Below are 25,520 nucleotides of genomic sequence, written 5' to 3'. Positions count from 1 at the left end.
TTAACAATCTAGGAGTCCATTACCAAAATCCCTCTCAGCTCTGAATGGCACCACATCAGGAATATTGGTGAAGGTTCCTGGGATCAGAGTGGTGGGAGGCATCCTTCTTTGGTGACCACTCTGATACTTTTGTACTACCTGAAAAGGGATGTTCAAATTTTCACTGCCCTATTGTATCCTAGGCTACAACAGGTGTTGGTGAATGGACTGAAATGCCACAAAGAGTGTGGTTTCTTTCCATTTTGAAGGAGTCAATATATTTGGCAACTAGTAATAGCCTCAAGGTCTAGTATTAATGGATAAGGCATAGGTTGTTAAGAAGGGGCAGCTATTTGATATCATATTAAGCATCATATACCTAGGGTAGAAGTACTTTCAATCTCTTGATTTCAGCTCAGGTCATGATCTGAGATTGAGCTTCACATTGTGCTCTCCCTGATAGTGTTGAGCCTGCTTGGGATTCTCTCTCTTAATGTTTCTCTCCGCCCGTCCCCTGCTCATGCTCTCTCTCAAAATAAATAAATAAACTTAAACATAATAATAATAATGACAATAATAATAATAAACACCAAACAATACTGCAATGACATTGTAAACAATCTGCTAATGAAATTTATCATGGAACAGTCAGTAAGGTTTCAAGAGAGAAAGAAACCTAGCCCACTTTTCCAGCCAAGCTGGTTCAGTCCCTTACTTGCATATCTCAAAATATATTATAAAAAACTGATACTTAAGCATAATAATATGAAAATAAATTTTTTTTTATTTTTAAACATTTATTTATTTTTGAGACAAAGAGAGACAGAGCGTGAATGGGGGAGGGTCAGAGAGAGGGAGACACAGAATCTGAAACAGGCTCCAGGCTCTGAGCTGTCAGCACACAGCCCGACGCGGGGCTCAAACTCACGCACCGGGAGATCATGACCTGAGCTGAAGTCGGCCCCTTAACCGACTGAGCCACCCAGGCGCCCCAGTAAATTTTGTTTTAAATTCACTTAGTTATTAGTGTGTTTATCTGTACAACTTTCCTTACATTAATGACATGTGAGCAGTTAGAACTTGGAGCTATGCATGCCTAGGTTAAACATACACAGTGACAGAGTGAAAGTGGTGCTATCATGTTTGATGTTTACATTTCAGAATGATAGCCCTCCATCCTTAAGAAAGATATATTCAGTGGGTGACTTGGGTGGTTCAGTTAAGCATCTGACTCTTAATTTCGGTTCAAGTCATGATCTCACGATTTATGATTTCGAGCCTGACATGGAGAACCACCATCAGTCTCTGTGCTGACAGCATGGAGCCTGCTTTGGAGTCTCTATCTCTTTTCTCCATGACCCTTCCTGCTCTCTCTCTCAAAAATAAATAAATAAACATTTAAAAAATATATTTGAATTTCAATATTGGAACAAAAGATTATGTAGCCTTTTAAAATATATAAGCCAGGTAAAATTTATTGTTTTAAGATTGGTTTTAACCAATGGTTAATTTTTATGCCTATACTCAGAGAGAACTTACAGTAAAATTCTAGAAAATTTATGTTGTAGACAGGATCTCATACTTATGTTCTAAACTGGGTAAATATTATGAATAGAATTATGTTCTTTCTTAACATAACCATTTAAGTTTTAATAGTTTCACCTTATATTTCTTTATAGATTATATTATATAATACATGGTGTAAAGCAAGGAAACATTTGGGTATTACTATTAGAATACTTAAATCATATAATCTAACAAAGAATAAGTATTTAGGGGCAATTTAACATATACCGAATCCATTAATCATTGACTCAATTATTTAATTGTTGACTGACTCAATATTTTCATCTGTTAAATGATAATATATTCTATAACACATGAAATTTTTTTAAGCCATAAACAATGAGATTTATATAATTTGAATTCTAATCCTAGGAAAAGCGAAAAACAATATATTTTTTTAAGATCAAATGACTATTGCATGTTGGCATTATGTTCTGTATTATCTTTTATGCTAACAGTGTATTTGGGCATCTATATTTTATTTTTTGTTTTTTTTTAACATTTATTTATTTTTGAGAGACACAGTGTGAGTGGTGGAGGGACAGAAGGACATGCAGAATCTGAAGCAGGCTCCAGACTCTGGGCTGTCAGAGAAGAGTCTGTTGCATGGCTCGAACCAAGAACCATGAGATCATGACCTGACCTGAAGTCAGACGCTCACCCATCTGAGCCACCCAGGCACCCCTGGACAGCTTTATTTGAAATATGTTCATTAATCGTCTACAATTTCCTATGTTAATTAAACTGGTCTAATTTTTTACTGATCAGATGGCCACAACCATGCTTGTCAAGGTCTCAGTAATGATTCCATTGTTTTAAAAATTATTTCCAGGGCAATTCCAAGTCATAGGACCAAGAGCACCAGTCATTGCCTTTGTTGGGGAAGAGGTTGTGGTTTCCTGTCATCTCAACCCATCAATAGATGCTCAGAACATGGAAGTGAGATGGTACCGAAATGATCCTTCAGGCCTGGTGCATTATTATGGGACTTCCCAGGATCATATGGACCAGCAAATGCCAGAGTACCAAGGGAGGACCAAGTTCCTGAAGGAGAATATTACCAAAGGGCTTGTTGCCCTAAGGATCCATCACATCAGACCTTCAGATGAAGGGGAGTATGTGTGTTTCTTTGAAAGCTCTACATTCTACAATAAAGCACAGTTCAAAGTGTTGGTCACAGGTGAGTCTCTGCAATTAAAACTACTGTCCAAATTGTATTATTTTGTTTCCATCAGCAGTCTAAAGTAGTGTTGTATATGGATAGAGGTGGCTAAATCTATACAAACACTATGACTGAATGCCAAGAAAGTTAAATATGCAATCTAATCAGTCTGCCTCAACATTCTTGGGTGGTAGTAAAAACACATTTTAATCATTTGTCAACATAATTTCTTTGAAGAAAAGAAAAAGTAGGTATTATAGTATGTTCTATCTCAGAAGAGTCCCAGAAGTGTATCTTAGTCTATCTTCTAAATTTCAGAGGGAGTTAAAAGAGACAGAAAGAATCTGAGTAGCCTGCCCTCTGGCTAGGTTTTCTACACCTTGCTGCTACCCACTCTGGGAAAAGCCCAGTCACATGTGGTCTTGTTCACTATTTAGTATGACATCCTTCTTTATTCAGATCCCTGCATAATTTGTCCCCTTAGATCTCACTCCTGCTCAGATATTGACCAAAACACACACACACACACACACACACACACACACACACACACCAAAACAAAACAAAACAAAACAAAACAAGAAAAACCCCACAAAACTATATTGCCAGAGTGAAAGACTAAGGAAGGACTGTAATTCAACCACACACTGAGCCTGAAACACCATTTTCTCTATAGACATTATAGGGCCTTTACTGAGCTCAGAAGATGAGTTTTTGTATCATCTTTCTTACAATGGACATAATATAAACTAACCCAATATAATGAAAGAGACAATAATATTGACCTTCCTCCCAAAAGCAGGAAAACGTTTTCCTTCAGAACTCCCTGACCTGTGTGCAATTGCTCCTTCCTCTTATTTAGTGACAATTGTGCATAGGTCCCACGTAACCCTTAATCCATGTTTACACAATAAAGGGATGTGTTCTTCTATAATTATTCATAAATTAAAGGGGAGCATGTGCAAAGACACTCGCCTGTAAGTTTTAAATACCTTTTTGAGTTACCATTTTTGTAACCAGACATTTTGAGCCACACATCCTCTGATAATATTTCTGACGAATCATGGAAAGAATAGTAACCTCCTTCTGAGATTCCTTCCTGAAATTAAGGAATATCTGCTTTTTATGCAAGTATACTCGTGTTCTTCACTGAAAGTGTCTATTGTATGCAAATGACTTTCAGTGTACTGGAGACATTTAACCAGTCACTAAGAGGCATGAATGAAACCAATTATATTCATTCATTCATTCATTCATTCATTCATTCAGTTTTGCCTTTTGAACAGGGATCTTTCACTCTTTTGTGGTAACTTCTGAAGCAATCCAGGTGTTAGACATCCACTTCTATAAGTCCTACAAACATTTCCTAAACTTTGGATAAACTCTTATCAAGGGCTTTGGATTTGAAAACTGTCATTGCTTCTGCAATGAACAATATGTCATTCCTCAGAATCATCTCAATTTATTTATCTCAATTTCTTTACTTGCTCCTTGTTGAGAGTAACTCTTCCACTAAATAGAAAACAAATTTCCACTATGTGTCCTTTTTAACCCAGTCTTTAGAAGAGTGCATTTCCTACCTTGACGCTCTTGGCACTAAACTCTGACATCATGCTTGTGATTGAATTTGTCTTGAGCTTAAACAATGGTTAACTGACACACCTTCCCGAATCTCTTATATCTTGTACATGAGTTTTTATTATACATCAACTCATTGTTTGTTCCAAATCATTTATGCAAGGGAAGTTGTATTTGCTACCCAAGCACAAAAACCCAGTGCCAAGCACTTTAATTTGCACTGTGAATATATATTTAAAAAAAAGTATGCATTCCACCCATCTTTTTTATGAAGCCCAGAAGACCCCACAACATCCAAAGATATTTGGGTTTTCTCTTGTTTCCTGTGGGCAGTACAAATATGTGGATTTAATATTTGAACTAAGTACAATATTTTCATAAACAACCTTTGACTTTAGAAATTAATGAAAATAGGTGTACTTTTAAATTCTTAAGAAATTATATCATCCTCTGGCCTACTGTAAAATAGACTGGTATCTAAATATTGACATAATAAGTGATTACAAATAAGCTTTTAAGAATCCAGATTTTTGGGGCGCCTGGGTGGCGCAGTCGGTTAAGCGTCCGACTTCAGCCAGGTCACGATCTCGCGGTCCGTGAGTTCGAGCCCCGCGTCGGGCTCTGGGCTAATGGCTCAGAGCCTGGAGCCTGTTTCTGATTCTGTGTCTCCCTCTCTCTCTGCCCCTCCCCCGTTCATGCTCTGTCTCTCTCTGTCCCCAAAATAAATAAAAACGTTGAAAAAAAATTAAAAAAAAAAAGAATCCAGATTTTTTTCCCCCCAAAAAAAGACTTCTGTACTACTAAAATGTAGTTGTGCTGCTTTTTTGCCACATTTTGTTGATTTTAATGGGAGATATCTCATTTTTGGGCCTGCAATCCTCATTCATTATAAATAAGAAAAATAAAGTCCTATATTGATAAAATGCTCTGATGTTCTTACCTCTTCCAGATGAATTATCCATGAGCTTGTGTAGTTCATCCTGGGATGGATCCATTTGTTTCCAATCCCATATCCACTGCAAAATAATATCTGGTGCTGTGTGACTTTATAGTTTTCATTTGTGCCAGATCTTGAGACGAAGTCCTTGTTTTTCTCTAGCTGGATACCTCATATCTTTCTGTGATTGCCTTAGTTACTATGATTTTTGTCATGCATTTCTTTAAAATATCTCTCCTTCATGGAGGAATAACATTTTTCTCAGGGTCAGTAATCAGTTCTGATAAGGATGCAGTCTCTGCAGGCAGCTCAAGAATTCTATACTATCTCCTACAGAAAAGATTCTTCTGTATCTTGAGTCAAATGGAACCAACTCATTTCCTGTTCTGTTTAAATACCCAGGAGGTTCTGGGTAACAGAATTTCTGCAGAACCCACAACTGCAGTGAACACCTACATTAAATTCTACTTAAATACAATAAGCATCACTAACTTCTATCTGTTTGATAGTTGTAGAGTACAGGTAAGCAAATCCATCAATAAATAACTATTAAGGCAACCACAAATATAGGTTGAAAACATAACCAAAATATTTTCTAAGAGATAAGAGATAAAAATGAAGGCCCTGATATTAGGTAACATAATCAGATGGTGTCATAATGGTGAAAACTATGAGATTTCTCTCCCTGCCATGGTCATAAGACAATACAAATCCCAGACTCTCAAAATAGATACAGTATGTATTAAAATCAGCCTGTGCTATGTCAGAAACCATGTAGGTCTCAAGTATGCCCATTAGAAACCCATGAAGGTAGAACAATGGTGACCTAGTTTACTCACCTGCTGGCAAACTTTTCTCCACTTTGACCCTTCAGTCTTCACTTGATAATTCATAAGAGAACATTAATGGCTAAGGCAGCACTTGGAACACATTTTTCAAGCCTGTGAAATTATCCATACCCAACACCCCTAATTTCCAATCCTATTTTTAATTGATGCCAGACCCAGAGGTGGTGTTCTACCCTTAGCTCCCAAATTTAGTAAGGCACACAGAATAGCATAATTCGAAATACAACTTTTCTCTCTATAGAAAATCAGATACGAATTAAGCATTTATTGTGTTTCTACAAAGACCTGCCAAATATAATCTTCTCTTTAGAAATTACCCATCCTGAATGACATTTCCCTTCAACTCGTAGCAAGCAGCCTAAACACATGAAATACAATGGATGGCCTTTCAATTTGAAGGATCCAGCAAATGAAAACCATATTTTCTTTGTATTCTTAATTTATTAATTCTTTAAGATGAATAATATTTATTACAACATAGTAAGCACTATATATGGAGTAATATTTATAGCCATCATGTGTTGAGACTCTTTTTTTTCCTGGTTTTATAAAAAGGGAATGGAGGCACAGGGAGATTGAGTCAATAGATACACTGGGTCACTAGTCCCAGCAAGTACAAGTGTAACTCTTTGACTACAGAGCCTATTCTCATAAGCGTGATGCTCTACTGATTCTCAAAGCCATTGCATTCTGAGAATTCCATGTATCAGTACTAGCACTGGTTGGCACCACTATGCCACTTAGGTCATTACTGACTTGACACACTATATACTAGTCACCAAATGGTGTTAAGGATTTGGTCATCCATGCAATATCAGAAATCATTGGATAATTTTCCTTCATAAACTTCCTAGGATGACTATCATAACAAATTACCACAAATGTGATGGACTGAAAACAAAAGACATTTATTTTCTCACAATTCTGGAAGCCAGAGTCCACAATCAAAGCGCCATCAAGGTTATGGTCCATTGGAAGGATCTAAGGAGAATGATTCTTTGCCTCTGACAGCTTCTTGTGGCCCAGGCAATCCTCTGCTTTTGTTGGGATCATTCCAATCTCTGGCTCTATCTTCAAAGGACCAGTTTCCCTGTGTCTCTGTGCCTAAATTCCTTTCTTTTCATATAGACCATAATCCTTTTGGATTAAGACCCATCTATTCCAGTATAATTTCATTTTTACTAATTACATGTACAGAAGGCATCCAAATAAATGCACAGATATTAAGGATTAAGACTTGAACATATCTTATAGAAGACAAAATTCAACACAAAACAAGGATAGTTTTGTCCTAGTAAATTTTATTTTTTGTAATAGACTGTAAGAGTTACTGTACATAATACTGTACATAATGCTACACTACTATTCAATGAAGTCAACACACAGTAGCTTAAACCAGAATGTCTCCCGTGGTACAGGGATAAAGGAACTAGAACTGGAAGAGTAGGTACACACTGTGAGGTTTACACATTTCTCTCAACTTGATGTTTTGCCATATGGACAAAATTCACCTTTAAGATGATTCATAGGAACTGTCTGTGCTCCAGTCCTTGAGAAGTGAGAAAAAAATGAAGGAAAAAAGTGTATTTCCTTTCTGTGAGGGAAATATTCCATAAAGCACATATATCATTTCCATTTCACAACACTTCTATCAGCATATCAAGGCCACTTTTAAATGTAAGGTGGTTTGGAACATTCAGTCTTAAATGGGACTGGGATATTCATAGTTAAAATTTATATTATTCCCCGAAATGTTCTATCCAAAATAGCAGCTACTAACTACATATTTCTCTTAAATTTAAATTTAGTTGGAATGAATTTAATTGACTAAAATATGAAATTCATTTCGTAACAAAATTTCGGGTGCTCAGGAACGACCTGTAGCTAGTTATTTGGACCACTTTGATGTTCATAGCATTCCCAACGTCATGAGAAGTTATTTATTTAAAAATAACTTCTTTAGAATTAGGCATTAAAAGACAATTGTAAAGTGACTACCAATTTGCTACAGAAAACCATCCTATGTTCCTTTAAATTCAGTGACTGCAAATGAATTGATAGAGTGTTTTTCCACTCAACTTAGGTTTTTTTTTTTTAATTTTTTTTCAACGTTTTTTATTTATTCTTGGGACAGAGAGAGACAGAGCATGAACGGGGGAGGGGCAGAGAGAGAGAGGGAGACACAGAATCAGAAACAGGCTCCAGGCTCCGAGCCATCAGCCCAGAGCCTGACGCGGGGCTCAAACTCACGGACCGCGAGATCGTGACCTGGCTGAAGTCGGACGCTTAACCGACTGCACCACCCAGGCGCCCCAACTTAGTTTTTTAAAAATGTTTATTTTTTAGAGAGAGAGAGAGAGAGAGAGAATATGAATGATCCAGAGAGGGGCAAAGATAGAAGGGGACACAGAATCCAGAGCAGTCAGCAGGCTCTGAGCTGTCAGCACAGAACCTGATATGGGGTTCCAGCCCATGAACTATGAGTTCATGACCTGAGCCAAAGTTGGACACTCAACCAAGTGAGCCACCCAGGTACCACATTCTTCTAACCAACTTTAAGAATCATCAAATAATATAATCAATGATGTTTCAACTGGGAGGGTGGCAAAGGAAAACAATACAGACATGCTTAGTATGTGGGTACTTTATTAAATGTTGATACAGCTGATTTTTTCCCCAAAGTTCTTTGGCTTAGTTATTTTTCTAACTCTCTTTTATGAATAAGAAAAATGAACTTCATAGACGTTAATTAAAATGTAAACTGGAAAGAAAACTCTTGGAGATGTGTACTTTCATTGTCTCTCTTTGGCTTTCCTAGTCTCAGGTACAGCTCCTCATATTCACATTGAGCCTGGCAATAGGATGGACATGAAGATGACCTGCACATCCACAGGGTGGTATCCAGAGCCTGAGGTACAATGGAGGGACCTTCAAGGACTACGCTTGGCACCAGCCTTTGAGACAAAGAAAATAGAAGAAAATGGACTGTTTCATGTGGAATCATCTATCACAGTTGATAAAAATTCAAGAGCAGATGTGTCCTGTGTTATAAGGAACCTAATACTCAGTGTGGAGAAGGAGGTGCACGTCTCCGTAGCAGGTCAGTTTCCTCCAAAGTTGATATCTTGAGAAGTCCCTGCTGATCAGGAAGTTCTTACTGATAAAGACCTATGATTGACACACCAGAAGGATATTCTAATTTATCCATTTCTAAATTTTAATGCAGAGAACCTGGAAAAAGTCACATTCTGTCTCGTTTTATATTTCTTCTTATGATGGAAATGTCATTCTTCTACTTTATGCAGATGAATACATGAGTGGAAAAAAGTAATAACGTTTTTGAGGAAACCATCAAAGTTCTTTCTAAACTTCTCCTAATCCCACTGCCTAGGGAAAGCATATTTTCACAATTTTCTGTTTTCTCCCATCTTTCAAATTGAATTTGAATCCTGGCAGTGCCATTTATCAGCTTCATGGTCGTGAGTAACTATTGACCTTCCTGTGCTTAGTTCCCATGTGTTAAATACGGATAATCATAGTGTCTACCTCATAAAGTTGTTATGAGTATTAACTCTTATGATTAATAGCACAGGCAGAGAAGAGCTCAGACATTCCAATAACTATCCAAAGTGACAGTTCAAAGAAATAGTTTGCCCATGTGATCTCTTCCAACTTCCTGGATATACAAATATCCTTATTTGAAGTATTGTAGCCTGTCAATAACATTCTTTATCTCTCGTCCTTTCTAATCTTTCCAGCTTCATCCTTCAGCCCTGTCTTCCTTTGCCTCCAATTCTTCCTACCCCTCACTCATTCCCAGAACATATTCACCCACGCAATATCCCATGTAGGCTGTTATTGACACATTTCTTCTATTTTTCCTCTAACCAAAGGTTTCTTCCTGCTCCCTCTATATTTAACCTTAACCTCTCAGAAAGCTATTCTGTGTTAAGTGCCCTCTTTACTCATACATTATTTTGATTATATGTTTCAGTATTTCCCTAGAATGAATATAAAATTCTGAGGATACTGTGTCTATTTTTTATACCCCATTACTTAGAAAAATACCGATCCACAATATATTTTTCTACAATGCATAAATTTTTGTATCACCTTTAATCAGTAAGTGAAATGACATTTCCTTTGTGCTTTGGTTTGGGACATCACATTGGTTTAAGTTAGTTAGAAAGAAAACTTGAGGTGGAAAATGTGAAAGAAGCAAACACATACACCATGATAGAGAAAACATTTTAAAAATGCTCATATATTTATATATACATGTATACATATATGTTTGAGATCATCAATTAAAAATTACACAGACATTTTGGGGCACCTGGGTGACTCAGTCAGGACCTCTTTTGAAGTAACAGTATTAAATAAAATAATATAAAAATGATACTCATTTTTGCAGATTTTATTTGCTAGCTGACACATATTTCATAAGAAATGGGGAATTGAAATAATCTCTGTCTCAAGAACCTAGACATGAATTCCATTTAGCTTATCATCCAAGATGTCACAATTTTTCCTTTAATCTTTGGAAAAGCTCCACATGCTTCCTATTCATTGGTATATTGTCAAACTCACATATATATTTATATAGAAAATAATCAGATAGAAAAGACACATGGCAAAGTCAATGTGGGGTCTGTAGCAGAAATAATGGAGAAAAGGATGAAAAAAATACTTAAATGCATTTTTAGACTTTTATTTGTTGTAAGAGAATTATTTGTTGCAAATATAATAATATTTGTTAAATTTTGATTGTGGGTACATGGATGCCTGATGAATTATTTGTATGTGTTCAGCATATTAAAACATTTGATAATTTATAAAATAAACATCTGGGTCTCCATATATCAAGAACAGGAAAGGAAACTGAAGCCTCTTTAGGATTCCAAAATTCTTTAGAATTGCAGGGAGAGGTAGATGAGGCTTAGAATCTGTGCTCTTCCTCATAATGTCACCTAAAGGAAAACATCTAGGGATTTGTTCCCAACAGCCAAGTCTCTGATAGCAAGCTGAATACTAAGTGAGAAATTTTATATTTTTCAGATACCTTGTTTCCTGAGGACTGTCCTTGGGCAGTGGGGTTTGCAGTTTTCCTGTCTCTCCTGGCCTTTGGTGCAACAATCAGTGTTCTATTTGTGTGTACCCGAAAAGCCAAAGGTAAACTTAAAAAATGGTGAATTGGCCTCATTTTTGGAAGAATTAGAATATAACAGTAACAAAAAATTCATAAATTATCTGTAGGTGGTCTTTAGAATTTAAAATTGGGAATAAGAAAACCTGAACAGACTCATCCACAAACTTATGGCTTTGAATGTTTGTCAGAAACTAGAGGTTATCTGATGAAGGTCAATTACTTCATCAAGGAAAAAAAAACATGCTTGGTTTGTTTATGAACTGACACTTAAATTTGTGGGTTCAGAAACAAGATTATATAATGCTTTGTTTATGTGTTTATTTATGCACCCAGAGATAATCAAATTATCTACAATATAATTTAATTGAAATCTTAGTGTAGCATTAGGATGTTTTTTTTCTGTTATCAGAATGCCACTGTTCTCTAATATTGGGAGAGGGGGCAGAAATCAGTATAGCAGTATTCAGAACATTTCTTTGTGAGCAAAAGCAAGAAGATATTAACAAATTAGAGCTTTTTCCAGGCCATGAGTGCCCGTGACTGCCTTTCTCCAGTCCCTAGAAAATAATGCATCATAAGAACCCATTTTTCTGTGCTCTGGCTTGATTACGTTTCTCTACATAGGCCTGGCTACCCACAGCCTGTGGCACTTCTGTCCCTCACTCTCAATGTGTTCAGTGAGTTCTTTAAAGAAATGCTCTGTTCAGAAATAATATTTGTGCTGTAGACAGGCTTAGGTCATTATTCCTGTAGAACTATGATATATTTCTATTTACATTTGTTCTACATTGATTGAATTTCCAGTATCTTGAAGGTTACTTTCCTGCCAATGTGATTTACCTCCACTAGGTAGGAGAAGAGAATCAGGGCAGTGATCAAAATTAAAACAAAACCAGCAAACAGACAACAAAACAAAACAAAACAAAACACAAAACCGTGACCATGAAGAAAAGCATTGCATGGTGTTAAAGTTCTTCTCTCATCACCTGTCAGTTCACAAAAATGATATAGTTCATACTCCTAAATTTTTATACAACTTAGAAATCCCTTTAAATATCCAATACTGTCTAATTGGTCAATATGAAAAAAAATAGGTTTTTTTTTTCTAAAAATGTGAGAAATATATTTTCATGGCAGAAAAATGGTATTTATCAGAGCATAGCTGATAAATTTTATTTAATTGAAAACAATTGTTAACTGTACTGGAATTAAAATGAAAAACTTAATAAAAATGTATAGCTGACAAACAATACTACGTTAGTTCCAGGTCTACAACAGATTGATTCAAAAACTCTTCACATTATGCTTTGTTCACCAAAAGTGTAGCCACCATCTGTCACTAACAGCTATTACAATACATAAATTATATTACTTAAGCTGTACCTTTCATTCATGAGACTTACTCAGTTCATAACTGGAAGCCCATATCTCCCACTCCCTTTCACCTCTTCCTCCTCCAGTCCTGCAACAACCAGTGTGTTCTCTGTATTTATGGTCTGGTTCTCTTTTATTTGTTTGTTTTGTTTTCCACACATAATTGAAATCATATGTATTTTTTCTTTGTCTGACATCTCACCAAAATACCCTCTAGTTTCATCCATGTTGTTGCAAATGGCATGATCTTCTTATTATTTTTGGCTGAATAATAATCCATTGTATAAATAATATTTATTCTTTCATCTTTCCAAGGCATTTAGGATATTTCCATATCTTGGGTGTTGTAAATAATACTGCAATAAACATAGCAGAGCATATATATTTTTGAATTACTTTTTCCATTTCTGGGGGGTTAAATACCCAATAGTGGAATTACTTGATTTTACCGTATTTCTATTTTTAATTTCATAAAGAAACTTCCTGATATTTTCCACAGTGGCTGCACGAATTTAGCTTCCCACCAACAGTGCACTAGGGTTCTCTTTTCTCCCTATCCTTGCCAACACTTAGTATTTATTATATTTTTGATACTAGTCATTGTGATAGGTGTCAGAAAACATTGCCTGGTTTTGAATTGCATTTCACTGATGATTAGCGATGTCGACGATTATTATATGTGTCTGTTGGCCATCTTGAAAAACTTTCTATTCAGATACTCTGCTCATTTTTTAAATGAATTACTCATTTTCTTTTTCTTCCCTTTTTTTTTGCTGCTTTCTTTTAGATATTTTAGATATTAAGCCCTTATCAGAAATATCACTTACAAGTATCTTCTCCCATTCAGTAGGTTGCCTTTTGCTATGTTGATAGTTTCCTTTACTGCACACTTTTTTTTTTTTTTTTTGGTACAGTCCTGGTAGTGTACTTTTTGCTTTTGTTGACCTTGTCTTAGCAGACATATCCATTAATACGTTGCTAAGATCAATATCAAAGAGATTGCTGCCTATGCTTTCTTTCAGGAGCTTTATGGTTTCAGACCTCAGATATAGGTCTTTAATTTATTTTTATTTTTGGTACGATGTAAGAAAGTGAGTCAGTTTCATTTGTTTGCATATAGTTATTCAGCTTACCCAGGCCATTTATTGAGGAAGATTTTTTTCTCCTATCGTGTATTCTTACCTCCGTTGTCATAGATTAACTGACCATAGAAGCATAGGTTTATTTCTGGGCTCTCTCTTTAGTTCCATCGATTTGTGGGTTTCTTTCTTTTTTGTGTATCAATAAAATACTTTTTTAGTTATTACAGCTTTGTGGCATAATTTTAAAATCTTGGATTGTGATATATCCAGGTTTGTTTTTCTTTCTCAACATTACTTTGGGTATTCAAAGTGTTGTGTGGTTCCATACATTTTATAATTATTTGTCTTATGAGAAAACTGCTATTGGTATTTTGATAGGGATTACATTGAATCTGTATTTTGATTTGGGTAATATGGATATTTTAGCAGTATTAATTCTTCCAATCCAGGAGCATGGAATATCTTTCCATTTGTTTTTGTCATCTAAATTTATATAATCTATATTTTATAGTTTTCAGAGTACAGGTCTTTTTCCACTTTGGCGAAGTTTAGTCCTGGGTATTTTATTTTTTGGTGCAATTTTGAATGGGATATTTAAAGACATTTTTTTTCTACAGCTTCATTATTAATGTTTAGAAATGCAGCTGTTTTCTGTATATTAATTTTGCACCATGAAGTTTTACTGAATTCATTTATTAATTTTCATAGTTCCTTGGTGTATTCTACAGGGTTTTCTAAGTATAATATTTTGTCTTCTGCTAAAAGGCACAGTTTTCTTTCTTTCTTACTGATTTGGATGCATTTATTTCTGTGCATTGTCTGATTGGTGTGGTTAGGATTTTCATTACTTTTTTTTCTTTTTAAGTTCCATTTGTTTTATTGCCAATTATTTATTTATTTATTTATCCATTTATTTATTTATTTATTTATTTATTTATTTATTTATTTATTATTTAATATAATTTATTGTCAAATTGGCTAACATACAGTGTGTAAAGCGTGCTCTTGGTTTTTGGGTTAGATTCCTGTGGTTCATTGATTACACACAACACCCAGTGCATATCCCAGTGCCCTCCTCAATGCCCATCACCCATTTTCCCCTCTCCCCCGCTACCCCTCATCAACCCTCAGGTTTTTCTCTGAATTTAAGAGTCTTTTATGGTTTTCTTCCCTCCCACTCTGTAACTATTTCCCCCACTTCCTTTCTCCAATGGTATTCTGTTAATTTTCTCAATATCCACATATGAGTGAAAACACATGATATCTGTCTTTCTCTGACTGACTTATTTCACTCAGCATAATACCTTCCACTTCCATCCTTGTTGCTGCAAATGGCATGATTTCATTTTTTCTCATTGACAAGTACTATTCTATAGTATATATAAATCACATCTTCTTTATCCATTCATCAATTGATGAACATTTAGGCTCTTTCCATAATTTGGCTATTGTTGATAGTGCTGCTATAAACATTGGCATACATGAGCCCCTATGAATTAACACTCCTGTATCCTTTGGATAAATTCCTAGTAGTGTTATTAGTGGGTTATAGGGTATTTCTATTTTTAATTTTTTGATGAACCTCCACACTGTTTTCCACAGCGGTTGTATCAGTTGGCATTCCCACCAGCAGTGCAAGATGGTTCCCTTTTCTCTAAATCCTAGATAGCATCTATTGATTCCTGAGTTGTTAGTTTAAGTCACTCTGACTGGTGTGAGGTGGAATCTCAGTGTGGCTTTGATTTGTATTTCCATGGTGATGAGTGACGTGGAGTATCTTTCCATGTCTGTGTGGGCCCTCTGAATGTCTTCTTTGGGAAAGTGTCTATTCATGTCTTCTGCCCATTTCTTCACTGGATTATTTGTTTTTTGGGTGTTCAGTTTGGTCAGTTCTTTATATATTTTGGACACTAAATTTATCCAATGTGTCATTTGAAAATATTTTTTTTCCCATTGGGCCAGTTGCGTTTTACTTTTGTTTATTATTTCCTTTGTAGTGCAGAACTGTTTTATCTTGATGAGGTCTCAATAGTTTAATTCTGCTTTTAATTCCCTTGCCTTTGGGGATGTGTTGAGGAAGAATTGGCTGCAGCTGAAGTCAAAGAATTCGTTGTGTCCTTTTTCCTCTACAGTTTTGATGGTTTCCTGTCTCACATTTAGGTCTTTCATCCATTTTGAGTTTATATTTGTGTATGGTGGAAGAAAGTAGTCTAGTTTCATTTTTCTGCATGTCGCTGTCCATTTCTCCCAACATTTGCTAAAGAGACTCTTTTCCATTGTATGCTCTTTCCTGCTTTGTCAAAGATTAATCGGCCATACTTTTCTGGGTCCAATTCTGGGTTTTCTATTCTCCTCTATTGGTCTATGTGTCTGTTTTGTACCAATAGTGTACTCTCTTGGTAATTACATCTTTATAGTAGAGGCTAAAGTCTGGGATTGTGATGCCTCCTACTTTGGTTTTCTTTTTCAATATTACTTTAGTTATTCAGGGTCTTTTGTGGTTCCATACAAATTTTAGAATTGTGTGTTCTAGCTTTAGGAAGAATGCCAGTACAATTTTGATTCAGTTTGCATTTAATGTATAGATTGCTTTGGGTTCTACTGAGATGTTAACAACATTTATTTTTCCAATCCATGAGCATGGAATGTGTTTCCATTTCTTTGTTTCCCCTTCAATTTCCTTCATAAGTTTTCTATAATTTTCAACATAAATATATGTTATATCTTTGATTAGGTTTATTCCTACGTATTGTATGGTTCTCGGTTCAATTGATAATGGTACCAATTTCCTGATTTCCCTTTCTGTTGCTTCATTATCGGTGTATAAAAATGCAACAGATTTCTGTACATTGATATTTTACCCTGTGACTTTGCTGAATTCTTGTATCAGTTCTAGCAGCATTTTTGTGGATGCTTTCATGGTTTTCCATGTAGAGTATCATATCATCTGCAAAAAGTGAAAGTTTGACTTCTTTTTTGCCAATTTTGATGCCTTTTATTTCATTTTATTGTCTGATTACTGATGCTGGGACTTCCACCACTATGTGAAACAACAGTGGTGAGAATGGGCATCCCTGTCATGTTCCTGATATCAAGGGAAACACTGTCAGTTTTTACCCATTGACAATGATATTAGCTGTGGGCTTTTCATAAATGGCTTTTATGATGTTTAAGTATGTTCCTTCTATCCTGACTTTCTTGAGGGTTTTTTATTAAGAAAGGATGATGTATTTTGTCAAATGCTTTTTCGGCCTCTATTGACAATATCATATGGTTCCTATCCTTTCTTTTATTAATGTGTTGTATCACATTTATTGATTTGTAAATATTGAAGGAGCTCTGCAGCCCACGAATGAATTCCACTTGATCATGGTGAATAATTATTTTTATATGCTGTTGAATTTGATTTGTTAGTATCATGTTGATAATTTTTGCATCCATGTTCTTCAGGGATATTGGCCTGTAATTCTCTTTTTTTGTGGAGTCTCTGTCTGGGTTGGGAATCAAAGTAATGCTGGCTTCATACAATGAGTCTGGAAGTTTTCCTTCCCTTTCTATTTTTTGGAACTTTTTGAGAAGGATAGGTGTAAACTCTTCCTTAAATGTCTGGTAGAATCCCCTGGGAGGCATCTGAGCCAGGACTCTTATTTGTTGGGAGATTTTTGATAACTGATTCAATTTCTTCACTAGTTATGGGTCTGTTCAAATTTTCTATTTCTTCCCATTTGAATTTTGGCAGTGTGTGGATGTGTAGGAATTTGTCCATTTCTTCCAGGTTGTCCAGTTTGTTTGCATATGACGTTTCATAGTATTCTCTGATAATTGCTTGTGTTTCTGATGGATTGGTTGTGATAAATCCTTTTTAATTCATGATTTTATCTATTTGGGTCCTCTGTCTTTTGTTTTTGAAAAGTCTGGCTAGGGGTGTATCAATTTTGTGTATTTTTTTTCAAAATAACAGCTCTTTGTTTCATTGATATGTTCTACTTTTTTTTTGTATTCTATATTGTTTATTTCTGATATGATCTTTATTATTTCTATCCTTCTGCTGGCCTTGGGGTTTATTTGCTGTTCTGCTTCTAATTCCTTTGGGTGTACTGTTAGATATCATACTTGGGATTTTTCTTATTCTTTGAGATAGGCCTGGATTGCAATGTATTTTCCTTTTAGGACTGCCTTTGCTGTGTCCCAAATGTTTTGGACTATTGTGTTTTCATTTTCATTTATTTCCATATATTTTTAATTTTCTTCTTTAATTTAATTTAATTTAATTTAATTTCTTCTTCTTTAATTGGTTGACTCATTGATTTTTAAAAAAAAAAATTTTTTTTAACGTTTATTTATTTTTGAGACAGAGAGAGACAGAGCATGAATGGGGGAGGGGCAGAGAGAGAGGGAGACACAGAATCCGAAGCAGGCTCCAGGCTCTGAGCCATCAGCCCAGAGCCCGACGCGGGGCTCGAACTCACGGACCGCGAGATCGTGACCTGAGCTGAAGTCGGACGCTTAACCGACTGAGCCACCCAGGCGCCCCGACTCATTGATTTTTAATAGGATTTTCTTTAACCTCCATGCATTTGGAGGTTTTCCCAATGTTTTCCTGTGATTGATTTCAAGTTTCATAGCATTGTGATCTGAGAATATGCAAGGTATTATCTCAATTATTTTATATTTATTGAGGTCTATTTGTGACCCAGTATGTGATCTATCTTGGAGAATGTTCTGTGTGCACTTGAGAAGAATGTGTATTCTGCTCCTTTAGGGTGAAAAGTAAATATATCTGTAAAGTCCATCTGGTCCAGGGTATCATTCAGGGCCATATATTTTCTGTATTGATTTTCTGTCTGGATGATCTGTCCATTGTTGTAAGTGGAATATTAATATCCCCTGCCATTACTACATTCGTATCAATAAGGTAGCTTATGTTTGTGATTAATTATTTTATATATTTGTGTGCTCCTGAATTGGGAACATAAGCATTTATAATTTTTAGCTTTTCTTGGTGGATAGATCCCATAATTATGTTATAATACTCTTTTTCATCTCTTGTATCAACCTTTATTTTGAAATCTAATTTGTCTGATATAAGGATGGCTACTTCAGCTTTCTTTTGAATTCCAGGAGTATGATAGAGGGTTTTCCAACCTCTCACTTTCAATCTACAGGTGTTCTCAGGTCTAAAATGGATCATTTTTAGACAGCAAATAGATGAGTCTGGTTTTTTATCCATTCTGACACCCTGTGTCCTTTAATTGGAACATTTATTCCATTTTCATTCAGTGTTATTATTGAAAGATATGGGGTTAGAGTCATTGTGTTATCTGTAGTTTTCATATTGTAGTGATGCCTGGTCCGTCGTGGTCTTTGCAACATTCCACTCACAGAGCACCCCTTAGGATCTCTTGTAGGGCTGGTTAAGTGGTGATGAATTCCATCAGTTTTTGTTTGTCTGGGAAAACGTTTATCTCTCCTACAATTCTGAATGATAGGCTTGATGGATAAAGGATAGTTGGCTACATATTTTTCCTATTCATCACATTGAAAATTTCCTGCCACCCACTTCTGGCCTGCCAAGTTTCAGTAGATAGGTCTGCTACTACCCTTATGTGTCTACCCTTGTATGCTAAGACCCGTTTATCCCTAGCTGTTTTCAGAATTCTCTCTTTATCTTTGGATTTTGCCAGTTTCACTATGATATGTCATGCAGAAGATCAATTCCTATTACATATGAAGGGAGTTCTCTGTGACTCCTGCATTTCAATGTCTGTTTCCTTCCCCAGATTGGGGAAATTTTCAGGTATGATTTGTTCAAGTACACTTCATGTCCTTTTCTCTCCCTTCTTATTCTGGAACTCCTATGATTCAGATATTATTTCATTTCATTGGATCACTTAGCTGTCTAATTCTCCCCTCGTGGTTCAGAATTTTTTATCTCTCTTTTTCTCAGCTTCATCTTTTTCCATAATTTTGTCTTCTGTTTCACCTATTCTCCCCTCAGCCTCTTCCGTCCTCACTATCACTGCCTCTAGTTTATTTAGCACCTCATTTATAGCATTTTTTTTAATTCATCATGACTACTTTTTAGTTCCTGATATCTGCAGCAATAGATTCTCTGCTGACTTCTATGCTTTTTTCAAGGCCAGTGATTAATCTTATGACTACTATTCTAAATTCTTGTTCAGTTACATTGTTTATATCTGTTTTGATTAATTCTTTAGCTGTCATTTCTTATTGGAATTTCTTTGAAGAAAATTCTTCTGTCTTGTCATTTTTTCTAGTTTTCTGTCCCTTCTGCATTTTAAAAGCTTGTTGTGTATGCTGCACCTGCGAACACTACTATATTATAGAGTGGTCATACACTGTCCAGGCCCTGGCCATTCAGCAGGTATTTCTTGGAGTATGTTACTTGCTCTTTGTTTTTGTGACTCTGGTTGCTTTATCTCTCTACTCAAAGTGATGTTTTGGACCCTCCACCAGGTGTGCTTTGATATGTTCATGGAAGTGGCCCTATGACCCTCCACTTTGTCCCCATGGGCCCCTGGAGATGTCTTTGTCACTTTGCAGCCCAGACTCTTGGAATTCAATGTCCTTTGGACTCAACACTGCTTTTTTTTGAGGGAGGAGGGAACTTTGGGTCCCCCTACTTCTCCACCATGTTGTATCTCTTCTTCATTACTGTTTTGAATACAAGTGACAAGAATGGACATCCTTCTCTTGTTCTGTTGTTAGAGGAAGAGCTGTCATTTTTTTAACCATTATATATGATAATAAGTGTGGTTTTCCCATGTACAAAATTAATTACACTGAAGTATGTTCTCTCTAAACCCATTTTGCTAAATTTCTTTATCATGATAAGTATCAAATTATGTCAGCTAGTACTTTCTGCATCTATGGAGATGATTACATAACTTCCATCCTTTATTCTATTAATGTGTTATATAATGTTGATTGATTTGTGGATACTGAACCATCCTTGCATCCCCAGAAGAAACCCCCTTGATCATGGTGAATGACGTTTTTCAAGATATTATTAAAGGTGGTGTGCTAATAATTTGTTGAGAATTTGCATCTGTGTTCATCAGGAATATTGACCTGCTTTTATTTTGTTTTGTTTTGTTTGCTTTAATGTCTTTGGTTTTGTTATAAAGGAAAACATTTTTTTAATCTTGGAATTATTTGGAAAATTAATTTGTTTTACATTTTTTGGAATAGTTTGAGCAGAATCAGTATTAACTCTTCTTTAAATTATGTGTGCAATTCACTTGTGAATACATCTGGTCCTTATGTTGTATGTCAAGAGTTTTTGGATGCCAATTCAATATTATTACTCAGAATTGGACTGTTCAGATTATCTGTTTCTTTGTGATTCAGTTTTGGAATATTATATGTTTCTAGGAATTCATCCATTTGTTTTGGTTGTCTAGTCTGTTGGTGTCTATTTTTTCACAGTGGCATAATTATAATCCTTTATATGTCTCTGGTGTTGGTTTTGATTTCTCCTCTTTCATTTCTGATACCATTTATTTGGGTTCTTTCTTCTTTCTTTCTTTCTTTCTTTCTTTCTTTCTTTCTTTCAATAAGTGTATCTAAAGGTTTATCAATTTTGTTTATTTTTTCAAATGACCCAGCTCTTGGTTTCAGTGATATTTTCTATTTTTGTCTCATTTTATTTATTTTAATTCTCATCTTTATTATTCTCTTCCTTCTACTAACTTTGTATTTTGTTTCTTCTTCTTTTTCTAGTTCATTTAGGTTAAGTGTTGATTGTTTATTATGTATTTCTTGATCTTGATGCAGGCATCTATAATATTGAATTTTCCTCTTAGAACTCTTTGCTGAATCCCAAAGTTTGTGAGAAGTTGTATTTTTATTTTCATTTGTCTCCATGTATGTTCTCATTTCCTCTGATTTCTTAGATTACCCATTTCTTGATTAAGAACATATTGTTTAGCCTCCTCATGCTTGTGTCTGTGTGTGTGTGTGTGTGTGTGTGTGTGTGTGTTTTCCAGTTGTTTTCTTGTAAGTAATTTTTAGTTTCTTACTGTTTTGGTTCAAAACATTCTTCTCCTGATTGCAATTTTCTTAAATTTATTGAGTTTTTGTTTGTTTGCTTGTTTGCTTTGTTTTGTTTTGTTTTGCTTTTGTCCTAATGTGATCTATTCTGGAGAATGTTCCTTGTGCACTTGTAAAGAATGTGTATTGTTATGTTTGAATAGGATATTATGTATAAATGTGTTAAGTTCATCTGGTTTAATTTGTCAGTCAAAGACATTGTTCCCTTATGGATTTTCTGCCCTGCTGATCTCTCCATTGAGATTAGTGGGGTACTAAAGTCCTTTACTATTATTGGATTACTGTCAATTTCTTTTTTTTATGTTTGATAGTATCTGGTTTGTGTATTTAGGTGCTCTAGTATTGAATGCACTGATAATTACAATTGCTATATTCTCTTTTTGGATTCATTGTTTATCTTTAGATAGTGTCTTTCTTTTTCACTTCCTAGAATCTTTGTTTTTAAACCTATTTTGTATAAGTACATCTAACCCACATTTTTCTTTACTTACATTTGCATGGCAAATACTTTTCCATCCCCTCACTTTAATCTTTATATGTCTTTATGTCTAAAGTAAGTCTCCTTCAGGCAACATATGCATGGGTCTTTTTTTTTTAATCCATTCTATCATACAACATCTTACATTGAAGCATTTTGAACAGTATATTTTAAATAATTATTGATAGGTACATTATTGTCATTTTATTTGTTTTCTTAGCTTTTTTCATCTTTCTCAGTTTATTTCCTCCCTTGTTCTCTTTTCTTGGGATTCGTTACTTTACTTAATGGGATTCTTGGCTTTTTCTTTATATTTTTGTAATATCTAGTATAAGTTTTTGGTTAATGATTACCATGAGGTTCATACATAAGATCTTAAGTATATAACATTTTAACATAAGTTCACGTTCAATTAAATTCAAATACATTTTAAATGAACTTCATTTATCTTCTCACTCTCCATTTTATATATCTATCTATATCTATATGTGAATCTGCATCTAAATCTACATCAACACCTACATTTATATATATCTATATCTATCTATCTCTATCATCTATCATCAATCTATTGATATCTATCTATATCATCTATATCACCTATCTCTATTATTTCTATATCTATCTGTCTATGTATCTATGTACCTATGTATCTATTTACCTATCTATATCATCTCTCTCTATATATAGTCATATTTTACATCCTTTTATGTTGTGAGTCCCCTTATCATTTTTTTAGATATAATTGATTTTAATACTTTTGTTTTTTAACCATTATGCTGACTTTTTACATGTCTGCTCTACTAACTTTACTGTATTTTGCTTTTACTCATGATTTTTTTTCCTTTCATAAATGTCTTCCTTCTCATTATGGTCTATTCGTTTTCACTTAAAAGTCCTTTTAACACTTCTTGTAAGGCCTGTTTAGTGGCTATAACCTCTTTTAACTTTTCTTTTTCTAGGAAAGTCTTTATCTCTCTTTGAATTCTGAATGATAGTCTTGCCATCTACACTGTTCTTGGTTGTAGTTTTTATTTATTTTTTTCTTTTCAAAACTCTGAATACAGTAGGCCACTCCCTTTTGCTCTACATGTTTAGGCTAAAAAAATTAGCTCATGGACTTATTGGGATTTTCATTTTTAGTAACTACTTGCTCCAATATTTCTGCATGTATGTATGAATGTATGTATTTGGTACAAAGGGGGATGAGACAAAGCGGGAGAGGGAGACAATCTCAGTCAGGCTCCACCCTCAGCATGGAGCTCTATATAGGGTTGATCTCACCAACCTGGGATCATAACCTGAGTCAAAATCAAGAGTCAGACACTAACACACTGAGCCACCCAGACACGCCTCTTTTTTTGCTTTTAAAATTATCTCTTCATATTTAGTCTTCCATATTTTAATTATTAAGTGTCATGGTGTGGACCTCATTGGATGTCTCTGAACTTTGGTACCTGGATGTCTGTTTCCTTCATCAAGTTAGTGAATTTCTCCACTATTATTTCTTCAAGTAAGTTTTCTGCCTCCTTTCTCTTTTCTCTTTCTGGAAACCATATGATGTAAACACTTATTCACTTGATGTTATCTCATAGATCCTTTAGTTTACCCTCATTTTTATTTATTTTTCTTTTTGCTTTTCTTCTTGGGTGCTTTCCATGACCCTGTCTTCAAGATCACTGGTCTAGTCTCCTGTATTCTCTAAGCTAATGTTGATCCCCTTTCGCACAATTTTATTATAGTCACTGTATTCTTCAACTCTGATTTTTATATTTTCCTACATATGTTAAAATTCTCACTGAGTTCATTTACTCTCCACACCTGTGAGCATATTTTGGAACATTACTTTGAACTCTTCATTAGGTATATGATTACCTCCATTTCATTCTGTTGTTTTCTTGACATTTTTTCTACTTCTTTCATTTAGAACATATTCTCATTTTGCTCATTTAGTGTGTGTGTGTGTGTGTGTGTGTGTGTGTGTGTGTCTTTCTATGAATTAGGCAAAACAGCTCATTTTCCTGAACTTGAAGAAATGATCATGTGTATAGTTATCCTCTGTGTAGACTGTTTTTAGTGCGTTTGGCTAGATGGCTGGAACTGTGGTTTCCATGGGCTCTGGAGCAGAGTGCTCAATATACTCTGGCTGCCATAAAAGTGTAGCCAAATATTAAGTGGGATCTGGCCGTGGTAATACTGGGGATCACCACACTCAGGGGTCTCTGGCAGGGCTCCGTATCTGAGGTGGGTTCTGGCCAGGTGTTCCCTGGACATTTTGTGGCAGGGCTTTCCCTGGTAAGATGTTTGGAGTCAGACTGATGCAGTCCTGGAGCGTTCCACTGTGTTTTGCACCGGTGATATCATGGTGATTCAGCTGGAGCTGTACTGAGTGTAGACCCAGTGTGCCCTGGTGTATACTGCACTGGCTCATCATTAGTGTAGTTGCTGGCTGGTGTGGACTAGGTCTGTGGATCACTAAGGAGTTAGCCAGCTAAAGGTTCTGGACTCTATTCCTATCCATACTATTAATATGGAGGGAAATATAACCTGTGTTTTAATGAAGACCCTTTGACCAAGGGTGAGTTTCATTAGCTCCCCTGTCATTTGATAGAGTTCTAGGGCTGGGTCCTTTATATTTTAGTTGCTCCTTTCTTTTAACTTTTTAAAAAATTTTAGTTATTTGGAATGCAGGGTTATATTAGTTTCACATGCACAATATAGTAATTCAACACTTGCATATAACACCAGTGCTCATCAAAACTACTCTCCTTAGTTTCCATCATCTATTTAATCCATTGCCCCACCCACCTCTCCTCTGGCAACCATCAGTTGGTTCTCCATTGTTAAACATCTTTTACTTGATTTGCCCCTCTCAATTTCTTTATTTTTCCTCGTTGAGCATTTGTTCTGTTTCTAAAACCCAAATATGAGAGAAATCATATGGTATTAGTCATTCTCTGACTCACTTATTTTTCCTAGCATAATATTCTCTAGATTCATCCATATTATTGCAAATGAAAGATTTAATTATTTTATATTGCTGAGTTATATTCCATTGTGTGTATGTGTATATATGTGTGTGTGTGTGTGTGTGTGTATGTATATACATATATATATAATTGCAGTTATGTGTATATCTATTTTATTACAGATGCATATATATATATATAATTGTAGTTATTGTGTGTATATATTTTGTTACATATATATGTGTATATATATATATACATAATGTAGTTATTTTGTATATAGGTATTTTGTTACATATATATATATATAAATCCATTCATCACT

The 25,520-nt window shown here is 35.1% G+C and overlaps 1 protein-coding gene across 10 annotated transcripts in view; it reads left to right on the top strand.

Moving 5' to 3' along the window:
• Positions 1-25,520, top strand: part of LOC125175786 (butyrophilin subfamily 1 member A1-like) — a 101,476-nt gene that overhangs the window by 8,934 nt on the left and 67,022 nt on the right. For all 10 annotated transcript variants that reach the window (XM_047876635.1, XM_047876634.1, XM_047876629.1 and 7 more), the window contains exons 2-4: positions 2,378-2,725; positions 8,889-9,170; positions 11,129-11,242. In XM_047876635.1, coding sequence (XP_047732591.1) covers positions 2,378-2,725; positions 8,889-9,170; positions 11,129-11,242 — 744 coding nt within the window. The remainder of the gene's footprint in view (positions 1-2,377; positions 2,726-8,888; positions 9,171-11,128; positions 11,243-25,520) is intronic.

The sequence above is a fragment of the Prionailurus viverrinus genome, chromosome A1 (assembly GCF_022837055.1).
Source record: "Prionailurus viverrinus isolate Anna chromosome A1, UM_Priviv_1.0, whole genome shotgun sequence".
Lineage (NCBI taxonomy): Eukaryota > Metazoa > Chordata > Mammalia > Carnivora > Felidae > Prionailurus > Prionailurus viverrinus.
This window is presented reverse-complemented; position numbering and strand designations above follow the sequence as displayed.